At 32.4% G+C, this 17,093-nt stretch overlaps 1 protein-coding gene across 9 annotated transcripts; it reads left to right on the plus strand.

Annotated features, from left to right (window-relative positions):
- The first annotated feature begins 3,496 nt into the window (after positions 1-3,496).
- Positions 3,497-16,149, plus strand: LOC106775561. 9 transcript variants are annotated; one of them, XR_002669984.1, is made up of 8 exons: positions 3,497-4,009; positions 5,984-6,150; positions 6,232-6,747; positions 8,535-8,636; positions 10,510-11,308; positions 11,396-11,480; positions 12,359-12,627; positions 16,134-16,149. XR_002669984.1 is itself a non-coding variant. In XM_022787229.1 (8 exons), exons 1-6 carry the CDS (start codon positions 8,233-8,235, stop codon positions 11,230-11,232), a joined length of 543 nt encoding a protein of 180 aa, XP_022642950.1. In that variant the 5' UTR covers positions 8,101-8,232; the 3' UTR covers positions 11,233-11,308; positions 11,396-11,480; positions 12,359-12,560. The 9 variants fall into 9 exon arrangements, 1 of the variants encoding a protein (XP_022642950.1); XR_002669983.1 differs by lacking the exon at positions 16,134-16,149 and having other exon boundaries at positions 12,359-12,422; positions 12,526-16,125; XR_002669982.1 differs by lacking the exon at positions 16,134-16,149 and having other exon boundaries at positions 12,383-12,422; positions 12,526-16,125.
- Positions 16,150-17,093: the final 944 nt, after the last annotated feature.

The raw sequence follows: 17,093 nt of genomic DNA on the forward strand, positions 1-17,093 counted from the left end.
AAGGTGAATATGTCAATGACTCAACTCTTTACAAAAGAAAATTGTTTAATAATGAGTATTTTTTTAGTTGGGGCTAGTGCAGAGATGAAGGAGAAAATGTTTGAGTGAGAGAGATGAAAGAGAAAGGGTTGAAAGGAATNAAGGAGGTGAGTAAGGGTTTGGTGTTTCTTTTTTTAGTTTTGAGAATGAAAATTATTAAAATAAGACAAGTGTTTCTGATTTTTTTTCAATTGGGACTAGAGTAGGGATGACAGAGAAAAGGTTGGAGTGAAAGAAATGAAAGAGGAAGGGTTGAGAGGAATGAGAGAGGTGAGTAAGAGTTTGGGGGTTTCTTTTTTTATTTTTTTAATTTTGAGAATGAAAATTATTAAAATACCCTTAACCTTAAAACTTAGAATTCATGATATATAAAGGTATTTTTGTCTACTAAAATCCGGTATACATCGCTAAAATGTACCAACTGAAAAACAGGCGTACGCAAGTTAGCAAACCCCTTATATAAATATATATTGTAATTATATAACTTTTAATTAATATAATGTAATTTATATTAATTTATTAAAATTACTAAAAATAGTTTTCAACACTAAGATCAAGTCATCGGATATGCAAATCCGAATGTAAAAAAAATCGGATCTGGATATCCTATTTGTATCATTTTCAATTATAATTTAATGTTATATAAAATTTCATTTATTATTTATTTAAGGTTTAAATCCTCATTTGGTCTTCATATTTGTATGTTAATCTCAATTTGGTCATCATATTTTTTTTTGTCTCAATTGGGTCCTATAATTTGTGTAAAAATGAGGCAATTAAGCCCTCACCGTTAAGTTTTCTCTTACGGCGTTAAAAGATACTGAAGTGTATTTTTTTTAAATGATGTGACATTATAGATTAAATTGAATGGATTATATGTTAATTACACGTGGAAAATAATTAGAATCACACAATCGTTTGTCCACCAAACTCACCCCAACCGTCTCTTCACCAACTCGTCATCAATGGGAAAGTAAAGAACAGAGTGATGCAAAGACCCAATTCCACCAAACCACTTATCATGCCTGGTACAAGATTCGTAGTGATAACCCCTTGAGTTTCTTCACCAAAAGCAAAGTAACCTAAACCAGCAAACGCTGCAAACAACACAGAAATTAGAAACATTGTCGCACCCAAAACCCCACCAAATTTCTCCTTATCTTTCGGCTATGATTCCAGCGGCAAAATCATTCCTATCCCTTCAAACGCGTACACTGCCACTCCTAAACCGTAGAACAAACCCAAACCCCCAAATTGGTTATGGCTCTGTTCATTCCCAACCATCGAAAGGAGTTGAGTCCTTAGGCAAAAAACGTATACACAATAGAAATCAAAAACCTATCTTTAGTCTCCATGCATCTGGAATTGGATTGATACCGAGAGGAGAGGAGGAGGATTTTGGGGCTGTGAGAGTTCAAAGAGGAGAGTGACGGTGACACCTCTGTTTGGTCACGGCGGGTAGTGGTATCCTGGGTTTAAGAGGGCAGAGGTGGTCGCAGAACCGTCGTACACGATGCGGCTTCCTCCGGTTTGGACGGCGACGGCGGCGACTGGTTCTGCTGTAGCGGCGAAGACGTGACGTGAAGGAGCATGGTGCTTCCCTCTCATGCGAGGAAGAGAAGGAGGGAGAGATCGGAGCAGTCGCCGACAATGACTTTGACGGCGACCAGCGACGCCGGCGACATCCTGGCTCCCGGCTTGCGGTGGCCGACTTGGCGGAGGCGGCAACGTGCAGGCGGAGAGGGCGAATTCCCCTTTTGGATTTCTTTGGATGAGAGACTCTAGGTCTCAATTTCTTTTCTAGAGTGAATGAGGCTGGGAATGGTTAAACCCCTCATTCCTCTTTTCTGATTCAATTCAAAAACTTAAATTAAAAAACCTAATTCCACCTCAAAAGTTTTATTTTATATATTTATATTCCACGTATATAAATTTTTATAACTCAGCCAATTCTCTGTCCACCACGTCATCAATAACAGACGATGTTAGTCATTAGTTAACGGTGAGAGCTTAATTGTCTCATTTTTATAAATTATAGGACCCAATTGAGATAAAAAAAATATGATGACTAAATTGACATTGACATACAAATATGAGGACCAAATGAGGGTTTAAAGCTTTATTTAATTGTTTTATTAATTTAAAATTATTTTTAAAATTAAGTATGACTTTGTATAAGTATATAATGTAAATGTATAATTTTTAATTAATATAAATTAATTTCTATAAATTTATTAAAATTAGTAAAACTGATTTTGTTTTAAAAAAATAAATCATAACCTATCGGATATAATAATCCGATTATATATATATATATATATATATATTTATATAAACTAATAGTAAAAGTCTAATATTTTTATAAAATAAAAAATAACGAAAAATCTTCTAAATATAATTTTTTTTAAAATAAATTAAAAAATAATTAAAAACAAATAAATTTAATCAATTTAATTAATTCCTTAATATATTATTACAAATAACAAACTGTATATTCTATAAAATTAAAGAAATTAAAAATAATTATTAAATATATACAAACTAAGGTGAATTCAAAAAATAAAGTTAATTCAAATCTTCATATAAATAAATAATTAATTCAAATATAACAATTTATTAAAATAAAAATGAAATAAGTATAAATTAAAAAATTAAAACTAAACTTTTTAAATAATTATAGGAGAACATTTAAAAAAATTAAAACAAAATTTAAAATTATAATAACGGAATATTTAAAAAATTAAAACAAAATTTAAAATTTTAATAACAGAATATTTAAAAAAATTATAACAAAAAATTTAAAATAATTAAAAAAAATTAAAATTATTAAAATAAAGAATTTTAAATAGTTAAAATTATTTCATTCAAAATAAATAAAATTAATTTAAATGGAGAGGGAGAATGAAAACATTGAAAAAAAGAGAACTAGGAATGAGATTACATGACTATTTTCAAATGTGAGAGAGAGATACACATATAAAGATGTCAATAATATTTGATGACTGACATCTTTAAGTATTTTTATTTTTTCTAAAACATATTAAAACCTTCTTAATTAAGGGTAGTTTAGACATTGTCTACAAATCTGGAGGTGTAGGATGAAGCAGGATATTATTGACATTGCTTCCTACATCAGCATTGGACCTACACCAAGTTTGGCCTCCGCTGACCTTTAAAAGCTATGACCATGATTGTCAAATTAAACTGCCTTGTGAAAGAAATATTTTCCTTGTTATATATAGTACACTTCTCAGAAAAAAGGCCACAGCTTCCTTCTAAAGAATATAACCTTCCCTAAAGAATATTTTAAAAAATTAAAATATTCTTTTGAAAATATACTAATAAAAAAGATGAAGAAGAAGAAAAAGAAATTTACACCAACGTATTTTATGACCGCTTGTCAAAAGTATATATATCATGGGAAGTCCGGATAATTAATTCACTTCTCAGAAAAAGACCACAGAGTCATTCAGAAGAATAGAACCTAGTTCCCTTTTTAAGTGGTTGTTTAGAGAGAAGTTATCTCTAAACTGTGATGGATTTCTTCAGTATGAAAAGCATGAAGGCAGCTTACCTTGGTCTCATAACATTTATGTTAGGATGTATTGGAATAAAGTATGGAATCTACAATACCAATCCTTTCCATGATTCAACCCTTTCTCTTCTCGTCACTGCTGTTATTTCCCATCTTATTGCAACAACAGCTGACATGTGCAATCCAAACACCATCATTATATTTTATTTGTCAGGGATAGTTGCATGTGAAACACTGCTGTGGATTCTCATTGCTGAACTTTCCTGGTTCTCTCTAGTTAACTTCCTTGTTTTACTAATACTCAAATTCTTGTTCTCTCACTTCCTCACTCAGCTGCTCCTTCCCTATTTCAACTGCATCACTCAGTTGCTCTTCGGAACACCTCCAAATGCTTCTGACATGCCAAATACAGAACACCAACCGCAGGACTCCCAGGTGTAGCATCTCAGATATGGCCTAGTTCATGGCTTTATGCTTATGCTCATATTGTGTATTCTTAATTTTCTCTATTTTTCCTGATAATTACGGGGTAGATTAATCCCCAAATCATGAGTTATTATATGCAAAATAGACCAGGCTATTTTACTTTTACTTTGATTTTCTGTACAAGTTGGAGCAATTAATTCATAGACCAACTGGGATATGTAATTCACAATTGGATTCATCAATTTAACTTTTCTTGCTAAGGTTGCAAAAGATTCAATTCAGAAAAGCTCCACTGCAAAAATGCTTTAAGGAGGATACATTGGGTAAAACTTTCTGAATAGGGCAATACTTACTGATGAATCCTAATAGCAGAAAAAAAGGCTTCCATAAGAGTGCTCTTGACGATGTTGATGGACTTAAGACTAGTTGCTGGATCTTGCTGTATAGAAAACCAAAATAACTTATCTGAATTGAAAATCCTAAACCCTAAACTGAAAACAATAAAAGACCAAGTTATAGCCGTTTTGTTTTGTCTGCCGTACACCACTTTCTGCATTAAACCAAGCGCAAACCTCAGTCCTAAACTTCAGGGTCACACCTGCTTTTTTGTTTTAAAATAAAGTGTTCTAAATACCCTACTGTATATCTCTGTTTGAGATTTATATATGAACATCTAAGTCTAGTCCTAAGCGATGCAAATGTATTTCTTTCTATAGCCTCGATTATAAGGTATGAACTCCTTTCCAGATCTGCAATGAACTGAACTAACTTATTCTTCTCCTTCTTGGTTCCATGCATATGACGATTATATTTTTAAGGGATTTAAGAGATAGCACTGGTTTTTTCTTTATTTTTATCCCCACTCTGAAATAGCTTCATTGAAATTTTGTCCCAATGTATTTGGGTTTTTCCTAGAAAGTTTGTAAAGGTGTTGTTAGTAATGAGATATTTTGGGGATTGAGTTGCGCCATTACTTTTTGTTTCTGTTTATCACATTTACTATCATCATTTCGCTTCAGCTTGAATAAAATATCCTACATCTGTTTTTGAATTCAAGGCTGCTTAGTTCTAGTCTAAGAAATGCTTTTAGTGGATAGTATTGGAGAAAACCATTGTATAGGTCAATATTTACTATGGAACTCCTAAAGTGAAATCATACACTTCTCCATAACAGGACTCTTTTTGTTTGTCAATCATGATGTTGTGGTTGAGGACTATAGAATGGTACTATCGATGGTAGGATAACTGAAACAAGAAAAAATGATAAAAAATCTGGAACTTTGGCTGGAATTTATTTAAATTGTTGGCCATAGTGCATGAGTTGTGATAAACTCCTTGACATGTGATCAATTCCTACTGAAGAAAAAACCTGCTACATTAGATTAGTGCTAAAAAGTGCTAAACTGAACATAGCATATGATTCTACAAACTTGAAAACATTTAGAAAAACCCCAAAACACAGTCCTAAACAACTTCTTTTGCTGTCAAAATGTCGTCAGATTTCCCACAATATATGAATGCAACATATGAGGTTTATCTGTAAAATCCCTTTTTAGTCCGAAGAAATTCAAATGTAGTTTTTGTTTAGATGTGGATGTCACTATAAGTTCTAACAAGTTTGGAGTTGTTGTGAATGAGACAGCACCATTTTTTTCTCTTTATTAGATTGCATGAAACTTAACTTTTATGTGTTCAGTTCCTTCATACCAGAAAGGAGTGTACTGAAGGCAATAGATTTATCATCATGCCACAATAATAGCTTCATTGATATGGTCACAATTTAGTTGGGTTTTTCTTTTTTAAATATCATGATTTGCTACCAATACAATATCTATTCCAACCGATACTTGAATTGAGAGTCCCCGCTTGCTTTTGTCATTCATATTTTCTATTAACAATTTGTTTTCGAATGAACGTGTCACGAGAAATGTAGGGAGTGTAGTTTTTCAAGTCTTTGGCTCATACTCAACCGTATAATTTCAGGTATTGAGGCACACCAACTACTAGTTTTACATCTCGTGGATTGCCAAATACGATTTGTCCCTTTGTTTTGGCCTCAAGTGTTCTACATCACCCCTGATGGAATGATACCATTGCCTCCTCTGCTTATCAGTCATGCATCGATCTTGCTCTCTGCAGCTTAACAATCGGTAAGAGTTTCTCTCTCTCATGCTTTTGAAATTCTTCAAATTGAACTTGCCATCCTTGTTGATTTTCTTCCTCTTTTGCAGCTTCTCTTCATCCTCAACGATTGCAAGGAATCGCATGACATCTATTCTTTCAGTAATGACGCCTCTTGCCCTTTCTTTAATGACGCCTATGTGTTAGCTGAATAAGGAATTTTTGATAGAGAATTTCAGTATTATCCAATTCCATTTTACTTAACTCTGTTGTGTTACCTGAAGACACCCTTGCTTACCTCTTGTTTCTCTTTTCTTCTATACCTAACTGCACTCGCACCTTACCAAATGGAAAACTCCTTCGGTTGACTAATTAATGTATGTTTTACTTTTCTACTCCTATGGTGGGCTGCATCAAATGAGAGAAATCCTCTTCCTGAGAGGATTCTTGTGCTTCATATTATCTCTTCTTTTTAACTAAGCTTTAATCACTCTCGATTTTCTTTTTCTGGATGACCACTACTTTTTCCATTGAAGTATACATCTCACATTTCAGCAGAAGGTGCAGAACCTAATGCATGACATGGATTGAAATGTTGTTGCTACATGGGAACTTAAGAAAAGAAGGTAGGGGTTTTGTTGAAATGTATGATAACCATAATTGTTTTCTTAAATTCTGTTGCTGTTTTTTTAACATAGCATTTGTGCCTTTAATTCTCAATTAGCAGTTAAGCATATTTTTAAAGGAGTTAATCATATTTAAGGAATAATACTTAAACAGTGCTTGCTTTGTCCAAAACTGTTCCTCTACCATTTACCTCAAATTAATTTCCATATATAGTTAGCATCATTAAACTCTTTTATTCTACAAATTTTACCATTTTTCCTAACTCCAAAGCTTTAATTTTTTTTTATTTATCAAATATTTATTTAGATAAGGAAGACAATTCAACTTTATTAAATTTTAATTTTCTTGTTTAGAAATACTATTTCAATTAGGGAGAAAAAATAATTAGATAAAAAGTTAGTGACTCAAAGTCCCAAATTGCTTAACAAATATTTCAAAAATCTTTCAAAATTGAAGTATTAAGTCGGGGATAGCTCAGTTTTGCCAAAGAAGAGAAGTGAAATATGTTTACAATCATCTAGATTCGGAATCTTTTACACATACGGCTCAATAAAGTTATATATACCTAACTTATGTAAACTAACTATACTAAATTATAATTAATTATATTATACTAAACTAAGATAAAAATTAAACTAAACTATTTTAAAGTTCAATTTTAAAAAAACTATATTATAACAAACTAAAAAAAAATAAACTATTTGAGAAAAAATTTAATTAAACTATTTTAAAATTCAATTTTAAAAAGTTGAACTTATATCAATTAATTATTAAGTAAACTGAATTTGGTATTCAATTCTTAAGAACACTCTCGGCCTGCAAAAAGCTACCAAATGAGAATATCCTTCAATTTTTCATTTCCGCAGTCAGTGTATTGAATATTTTAAAATCAGAATTTGATTATAATTTTATTTTGTATTTAAAGAATTTATTTTGACAATTAATGTAGTTAGGTTCAAATAATACTGCAGTTTGAAAATAAGTTATAATATTTAACAGTTCAATCTAATTTATAGTGTAATTCAGTTGAATACAATTTGATAAAAAAAAAAGAGTTAATTGAATTCGCTTGAATTAAATTTTAGTTCAGTTTAATTAGGTAAACTATTTTTTGTTCAGTATAACTTTTAACAGTACATTTTAATGCAGTTTATTTATTTTGTTCATTCCTAAATATACAAAACAAAATAAAGTATATTATATATATATATATATATATATATATATTTATTTATTTATTTATTTAATTTGTTCTTTAAAAAATTAAAATATTCTTTTGAAAATATATTAATAAAAAAGATGAAGAAGAAGAAAAAGAAATATACAGAACAGTATTTGAGCGTGAGTCAGAGTATGTATATATATCATCCGAAGTCCGGATAATTAATTCACTTCTCAGAAAAAGACCACAGGGTCATTCTAAAGAATAGAACCTAGCTTCCTTTTTAAGTGATTGTTTAGAGAGAAGTTATCTCTAAACTGTGATGGATTTCTTCTGCATGAAAAGCATGAAGGTAGCTTACCTTGGTCTCATAACATTTCTGTTAAGTTGTATTGGAATCAAGTATGGAATTTCCAATATCTCTAAACTGCTGTCTTTTCTCATCTTATTGCATCCGCAGCTGACATTGGCAATCCAAACACCGTCATAATATTTTATTTGTCAGGGATAGTTGCTTGTGAAACATTACTGTGGATTCTCATTGCTCAGCTTTTCTGGTTCTTTCTAGTTAACTTCCTTGTTTTATTAATACTCAAATTCTTGTTCTCTCACTTCCTCATTCAGCTGCTCCTTCCCTACTTCAACCGCATCACTCAGTTGCTCCCTGGAACACCTCCAAATAGTTCTGACATGCCAAATACAGAACAGCAACAGCATGACTCCCAGGTGTAGCATCTCAGATATGGCCTGGTTCATCAATATGTACTTTTTTAGCTGTGTTTCTGCTATATGCTTATGCTCATATTCTGTAGTCTTAATTTTCTCTATTTGTTCTGATCATTACGGGGTAGATTAATCCCCTAATCACGAGTTATTATCTGCAAAATAGACCAGGCTATTTTACTTTTACTATGATTTTCTAATTAACACAATACTGTTCATAGACCAACTGGGATAGGTAATTCACAATTGGATTGATCAATTTAACTTTTCTTGCTAAGGATGCAAAAGATTCAATTCAGTAAAACTCCATTGCAAACATGTTTTAAGGAGGATATATTGGGTAAAACTTTCTGAATAGGGCAATACTTAGTGATGAATCCCAATAGCAGAAAAAAAAAAAGGCTTCCCATTGAGAGTGCTCTTGACGATGTTTATGGACTTAAGACTAGTTGCTGGATCTTGCTGTATAGAAAACCAAAATAACTTATCTGAAATGAAAACCCTAAACTGAAAATAACTAATGAAAGACCAAGTTATAGCCGTTTTAAGATAAAGTGTGTCCTAAATATGCTGTATATCGATGTTTGATATTTATACATGAAGATCTAAGTCTAGTCCTAAAGGATGCAAATGTATTTTTATGTATAGCCTCAATTATAATGTATGAACTGCTTTCCATATATTCTCCTTTTCGGGTTCCATGAATATCAAGATTATATTTTTAAGGGATTTAAGAGATAACACTGTTTTATTTATTTTTATCCCACTTTGAAATAGCTTAATTGCAATTTTGTGCCAATGTATTTGGGTTTTTCCTAGAAAGTTTGTAAAGGTGTTGTTAGTAATGAGGTATTTTATGGTTCAGTAGGGGATTGAGTTGCACCATTACTTTTTTATTTCTGTTTATCACGTTTACTATCATCATTTTGCCTCAACATGATTAAAATATCCAACATCTATTTTTGTTTCTAAGTTTTCTAGCTCATGTTGTGTAAAATTGAATTCAGTGCTGCCTAGTTCTAGTCTAAGAAATGCTTTTAGTGGATAGTATTGGAGAAAAACATTGTATAGGTCAATATCTACTGTGGAACCCCTAAAGTGAAAACGTACACTTCTCCATAACAGGACTATTTTTGTTTGTCTATCATGATGTTGTTGAGGACTATAGAAGGGTACTACCAATGGTAGGATAACTGAAACAAGAAAAAATAATAAAAAATCTGGAACATTGGCTGGGATTTAGTTAACTTGTTGGCCATAGTGCATGAATTGTAATAAACTCCTTGACATGTGATCAATGCCTACTGAAGAAAAAACCTGCTACGTTAGAATAGTGCTAAAAAGAGTGAACTGAACAAAGCATATGATTCTACAAACTTAAAAACATTTAGAATAACCCCAAAACCCAGTACTAAACCACTTCTTTTGCTGTCAAATTGTCCTAACATTTCCAACAATATATGAATGCAACATTATTTGAGGTTTATCTATAAAATTGCTTTTTAGTCCAAAGAAATTCAAATGTAGTTTTTGTTTAGAGGCAAATGTCATTATAAGTTATAACAAGTTTGAAGTTGTTGTGATTGCATGAAACTTAACTTTTACGCCCTTAATCCCTTTATACCAGACAGGAGTGTAGGGAAGGCAACAAATTTATGATCATCCCACAATAATAGCTTCATTTCTATTATCACAATTTAGTGGGGTTTTTCTTTTTCAAATATCTTGATTTGCTACCAAGACAATTTCTATTCCAACCGAAACTTGAATTGAGAGTTCCTGTAATTTGTTTTTGAATGAACTTGTCTCATAAGAAATATAGGGAGTATAGTTTTTCAAGTCTTTGGCTTATACTTAAAAGTCTGTATAATTTCAGGTATAGTGGCACACCAACTACTAGTTTTACCCCTCTTGGATTGTCAAATATGATTTGTCCCTTTGTTTTGGCCGCAAGTGTTCTACATCACCCTATCATCAGTAGGTCTTGTCTGGTTTCATGGAATTCTTTGAAGGACAAAGAAGGAATGATACCATTGCCGCCTCTGATTATCAGTCGGTAACAGAGTTTCTCTCCCCCGTGCTCTTGAAATTCTTGAAATTGAACTTGCCATACTTGTTGATTTTCTTTCTCTTGTCCAGCTTCTCTTCGTCCTTGGGGATTGCAAGGAATCGCATGACATCTATTCTTTCAGTAATGACACAGAGGACTCTTGTCATTTCTCCCAATATCCTTTCACTGCATTTTTCTTTTCTTTATTTATGTTTCCTCCATGTTTTTTCCTTTGTACTTTAATGCTTGTTTGCTTCTCTTGGCAATTTAAAATGGATACGTTAGTAGTTAATTTTGTCATTCATATTTTCTATCAACAATTTGTTTTTTAATGAACACGATGCAGTATGGCTTCTCACGAGAAATGAAGAGAGCATAGTTTTTCAAGTCTTTGGCTCATACTCAAAAGTCTGTATAATTTCAGGTATTGAGGCACACCAACTACTAGTTCTACACCTGTTGGATTGTAAAATACGATTTGTCCCTTTGTTTTGGCCTCAAGTGTTCTAGATCACCGTAGGTCTAGTCTGGTTTCATGGAATTGTTTGAATGACAAAGAAGGAATGATAGCATTGCCGCCTCTGCTTATCAGTCATGCATCCATGTTGCTCTCTGCAGCTTAATAGTCAGTAACATAGTTTCTCTCTCCTATGCTCTTGAAATTCTTCAAATTGAACTTGCCATCCTTGTTGATTATCTTTCTCTTTTGCAGCTTCTCTTCGTCCTTGGAGATTGCAAGAATCACATGACATCTATACTTTCAGTAATGACACGGAGGACTCTTGCCATTTCTCCCAGTATCCTTTCACTGCATTTTTCTTTTCTTCTTTATTTCTGTTGCTTTTTTTTTTCTTCAATATAGCCTTTGTGTCTTTAATTATAATAAGCAGTTAAGCATATTTTTATAAGAGTTAATCGTATTTAAGATATAATGGTTGAATAGTACTTGCTTTGTCTGATCAAGAACTGAGATTTCAACTGTTCCTAACGGTCCTATTTACATCAAATTAATTTTCATGTATAGTTAGCATCATTAAACTTTTTTATTTGATCAGAAGTGTTTTTCTTCTTCAGACATCATGTCTTAAATCAAGATGTACTATTTTAGGCCTATGGGAATGGAAAGTAAATTTTACAATTTTCAGTAACTCCAAATACGCTTTAAATTTTTTATTTATCAAATATTTATTTAGATAACGAAGACACTTTAATCAAGGAGAAAAAATAAGTACCTCAAAATTTTAATGAAAAAAATCTGATTGATATAAAACTCTGAAAAGTGTTCAACGATAGTCAAAATTTATATTGGCTAATCAATAACTATAATACTGTCAATAAAAAACCAACCTTTGTTAACGTTGAATAAAAATAGTTGACTTACCTTGAAAAGTAATTTCAGCAAAAAAAAATAACTCTACCAATAAAAACTAAATTTTATCCTCATAGTTACATAGTCTTATTTTTCTTGAGGAACATATGTAATATATGAAAAATATTCTTTGACACACCTAAATTTTTAGGTTCATTTGACATTATCTTTACTTACTTTTTACTCTCTTCTTTTTTGAAAAATTACAAAACTTTATACTTTTTGGACTATTTTACCCTTGTATTCTGATTGTAAAAGTGTGTCATGCTATTATTAATCTTAATGTATATCTGTTGGACTGAGAAGAATCCCATCTTATTGCATCCGCAGCTGACATGGCCAACCCAAACACCATCATAACATTTTATTTGTAAGGGATAGTTGTATTGTATGTGAAACACTGCTGTGGATTCTTATCGCTCAGCTTTCCTTGTTCTCTCTAGTTAACTTTGTTGTCTCACTTCCTCACTCAGCTGCTCCTCCCTAATTCAACTACTCCCTGGAACGCCTCCAAATGGTTCTGAGATTCCAAATACTCAACTGCAACCTTAGGATTCCCAGGTGTATCAAATCAGGTATAGTCTGGTTCATCAATATGTAACTTTTTAGTTGCGTTTCTGGCTTTATGCTTATGCTTATATTATGTAGTCTTAGTTTTCTCTATTTTTCCTGATCATTACGGGGTAGATTAATCCCCAAATCATCGGGTTATTATCTGCAAAATAGACCAGCTTATTTTAGTTTTAATCTGATTCTCTATACAAGTTGAATTAATTCTGATAACAGGGTACTGTTCATGGACCGAGTGGGATTTGTGGTTCTTGATTAATCCCCAATTTTTGGGTTCAACAATATGTAGGATTTGAGATGTATTTTAGGCTTTATGCTTATGCTCATATTATATATGCTTTATTTTCTCTCTATAAAAATGCTTTCCTTTTATGTCAGTTGGAGTCCGATTTAAGTCCTAATAATTACTACATAGATTAATCCCCAAACCATCAGGTTATTATCGGTAAAATATACCAAGCTATTTTATTTTTACTTTGATTTTCTGTACAAGTTGGAGTAATTAACACAATACTGTTCATGGACCACCTGGGATAGGTAATTCACAATTGTATTGTACAATTTCTGTGTAACTCATTGGTTGATCAAAATGTTGCAAAAGATTCAATTCAGAAAAGCCTAACTCCACTGCAAACATGCTTTAAGCAGGATATATTGGGTAAAGTTTTCTAAATAGGGCAATACTTACGGATGAATCCCAATAACAGAATAAAAAGCTTCCCCATAAGAGTGCTCTTGACGATGTTGATGGACTTAAGACTAGTTGCTGGATTTTGCTGTATAGAAAATCAAAATAACTTAACTAAAGTGAAAATCCTAAACCCTAAACTGAAAACAACTAATGAAAGACCAAGGTATAGCCGTTTTGTCTGCCGTACACCACTTTCTGCAGTAAACCAAGCGCAAACCTGGTCCTAAACTTCTGGGCCACACCTGCTCTTTTGTTTTAAAATAAAGTGTTCTAAATACCTACTGTATATCGCTGTTTGAGATTTATACATGAACATCTAAGTCTAGTCCTAAGCGACGCAATGTATTTCTATCTATAGCCTCAATTATAAGGTATGAATTCCTTTCCAGATCTGCAATGAACTGAACTAACTTATTCTTCTCCTTCTTGGGTTCCATGAATATGAAGATTATATTTTTAAGGGATTTAAGAGATAGCACTGTTTTATTTATTTTTATCCCCACTCTGAAATAACTTCATTGCAATTTTGTCCCAATGTATTTGGGTTTTCCCTAGAGAGTTTGTAAAGGTGTTGGTACTGAGATATTTTGGGGATTGAGTTGCGCCATTACTTTTTTGTTTCTGTTTATCACATTTACTATCATCATTTTGCTTCAGCAAGAATAAAATATCCTACATCTGTTTTTGAATTCAGTGCTGCTTAGTTCTAGTCTAAGAAATGCTTTTAGTAGATAGTATTGGAGAAAAACATCGTATAGGTCAATATTTACTATGGATCCCTAAGTGAAAACATACACTTCTCCATAGCAGGACTCTTTTTGTTTGTCAATCACGATGTTGTGGTTGAGGGCTATAGAAGGGTACTATCAGTGGTAGCATAACTGAAACAAGAAAAAATAATAAAAAATCTGGAACATTGGCTGGGATTTAGTTTACTTGTTGGCCATAGTGCATGAATTGTGATAAACTCCTTGACATGTGATCAATTCCTACTGAAGAAAAAACCTGCTACGTTAGAATAGTGCTAAAAAGAGCTAAGCTGAACAAAACATAGGATTCTACAAACTTGAAAACATTTAGAAAAATCCCAAAACCCAGTCCTAAACAACTTCTGTTGCCGTCAAAATCTCGTCAGATTTCCCACAATATATGAATGCAACATATGAGCTTTATCTGTAAAATCCCTTTTTAGTCCAAAGAAATTCAAATGTAGCTTTTGTTTAGATGCGGATTTCATTATAAGTTCTAACAAGTTTGGAGTTGTTGTGAATGAGACAGCACTATTTTTTTCTCTTTATTAGATTGCATGAAACTTAACTTTTATGTGTTCAGTCCCTTCGTTCAAGAAAGGAGTGTACTGAAGGCAATAGATTTATCATTATGCCACAGTAATAGCTTCATTGATATGGTCAGAATTTAGTTGGGTTTTTCTTTTTCAAATATCATGATTTGCTACCAAGACAATTTCTATTCCAACCGATACATGAATTGAGAGTCCCCGCATGTTTTTGTCATCCATATTTTCTATGAGCAATTTGTTTTTGAATGAACGTGATGCAGTATGAATTCTCACGAGAAATGTAGGTAGTATAGTTTTTCAAGTCTTTGGCTCATACTCAACCGTATAATATCAAGAGTATACTTTCTTTAAGAGATTACAACACCATATTTTTAGTGAGCTACTCCAATACCTATGAAGTATTTGAGGCTTCCAACATCTTTAGTTTGAAAATGTTTACACAAATATTCCTTCAATTAAGATATTTCAAACAACATCATTTCCTTTTATGACTATATCATTAATTTATATAGTATTAATTAAACACATTTCTCAAGATAGGTGTTAGATATATTATCTATACTTTATACTTATCTTTTATCTTTAGTTTGTTATTATTTCCTATTAGTATTTTGGACTTCACCTATATTTCTTTTCTTATAAATAGAGGATTCTATGTGTATATTCAACACAAGGGAGATTAATCTCATATATAGTTTTCACTATATTCAAGTTGGTATCAGAGCAGGTTGTCTGAGTTTCTTCCTACTCTGTTATTGGTGGTCGGTGGCCACTACCACCGCTGGCCTTAAAAATCTCATCTTTTCTGAAATACCTCAATGAGCTTGTCTTTCTCAGCCTCAAGATCACGCTTGTAGTGCTTGACCTGACTCTTCTTTAGTATTTTTGATAAGTTTCTTTTATCTCGTATTATTTGTCTGTCATCGTTCGTCGCTGGCTGTCTACCATCGTCCGTCAACCGCCAGTCACTATCGTCGTTTGTCGTACGCTATTATCTACCGTTTGCCACCGGTCATCCATCGTCGGCCTTCGTCCGTCGACATTCACTGCTGGCCGCCGCCATCTTCGTCCATAGTTTAGTTCGGCGATTCCAGCTGCGCTCGGATACGTGTTTTTCATGCGCCACCTTTTGGGCATCAAAATCACACCGCGCCGCGCCAGACCTCCATCTCACTATATTCACCACAAGCTTCCGCCTCGAGTCGATGACGATCCAGCTCAGCCGCGGGGAGGAGAGGAACCAACCCTTGTGGGTTTCGCCTCACGTTTTCACTTCGTCACATTCCCTTTTCGTTCTCCGGTGAGGGAACTAATAAATGTTAAAAATACTTGATTTTACACTTATAAAGGAGCTCAAAGTTGTAATTATTCATGTATTTACTCATTGAAAAGTTGTAATTAGAAGTAGGAAAGTGTGTAGTAAATTGTACAGGAATTTATACATCAAAGTGGAGTGTTGTCAAACATTTTTCGCTAAGATAGAATAATTTGCACAAATAATTAATATTTTATTTGCTCAGCGCACCAGCATAACTCGCTGAGCAAATAAACGATAATTAAAGAATTGCAATTGAATATTCGCTTAGCGCATGAGATATGTGCGCTTAACGAATTAGTTATTTTCTTTGACTGACATTTGATGTAATATTCCTGTTCAATATATATCTGTGTTCATATGTTTTTCTTGTTTTACTTGTCATTATACAGAAGTATGATGTATTTTATATATTCAAGTTGTATTGAGAAGTAAATTTGAGTATGAACGTAAGAAAAGCAACCAAAAAGAACGATGCTAGGAATAGTTTCAATTCTTCTGGTCATTTATAAACATCAAATTTTAATGCAAGGGTTATGTTTAATTACTTAAGGAATTAATAATTGAACATATATCTTTAGAACTTGTTTTAAGGGATTAAACCAAGATACAGTGATGTTAATGTTTGAACGCAAATTTTATTGTTCATAAAGTTATTGTAATGTTAGTCATGAACTCAATTCCAACGAAGCTTACTTTCAACTTTTAATTTCAAATTTTAATATTCTGTTAATTTCAGTACGATATTTGACACGAATCAAAATTTCCATCGTTACTAAATTGATTTTGGTAAATAATTTCAATTAGATACGTAACTCAATTCTCTTGGGAGAACGATACTCTGAACTTACTCTTTATTACTTGAAACAATTTGGTATACTTGCCAAAAATATTACCAAGTTTTTGGCACCATTGCCGAGGAATTTGATTGTTATTGTTATTTCAATTGTTTGATTGTTTATCAATTTCAATTTTGTTCTATTATCTGTATATATCCATTGTTTTTAATTTTTGTAGATAGGTTGCATTTTGTTTTTGTTTGTTATTTCCTTGGGTTGATTCCTTTAGCTTTGCTTGTTCTGCATGAGAAAGAGAACAAAAGCTAAAAATTTATTGTTTGATTTTGAGATTGAGAGAACAGTCTCGTAGGAATAATAGTAGTAGA

This window comes from Vigna radiata, chromosome 10 (assembly GCF_000741045.1).
Source record: "Vigna radiata var. radiata cultivar VC1973A chromosome 10, Vradiata_ver6, whole genome shotgun sequence".
NCBI classification, from domain to species: Eukaryota; Viridiplantae; Streptophyta; class Magnoliopsida; order Fabales; family Fabaceae; genus Vigna; species Vigna radiata.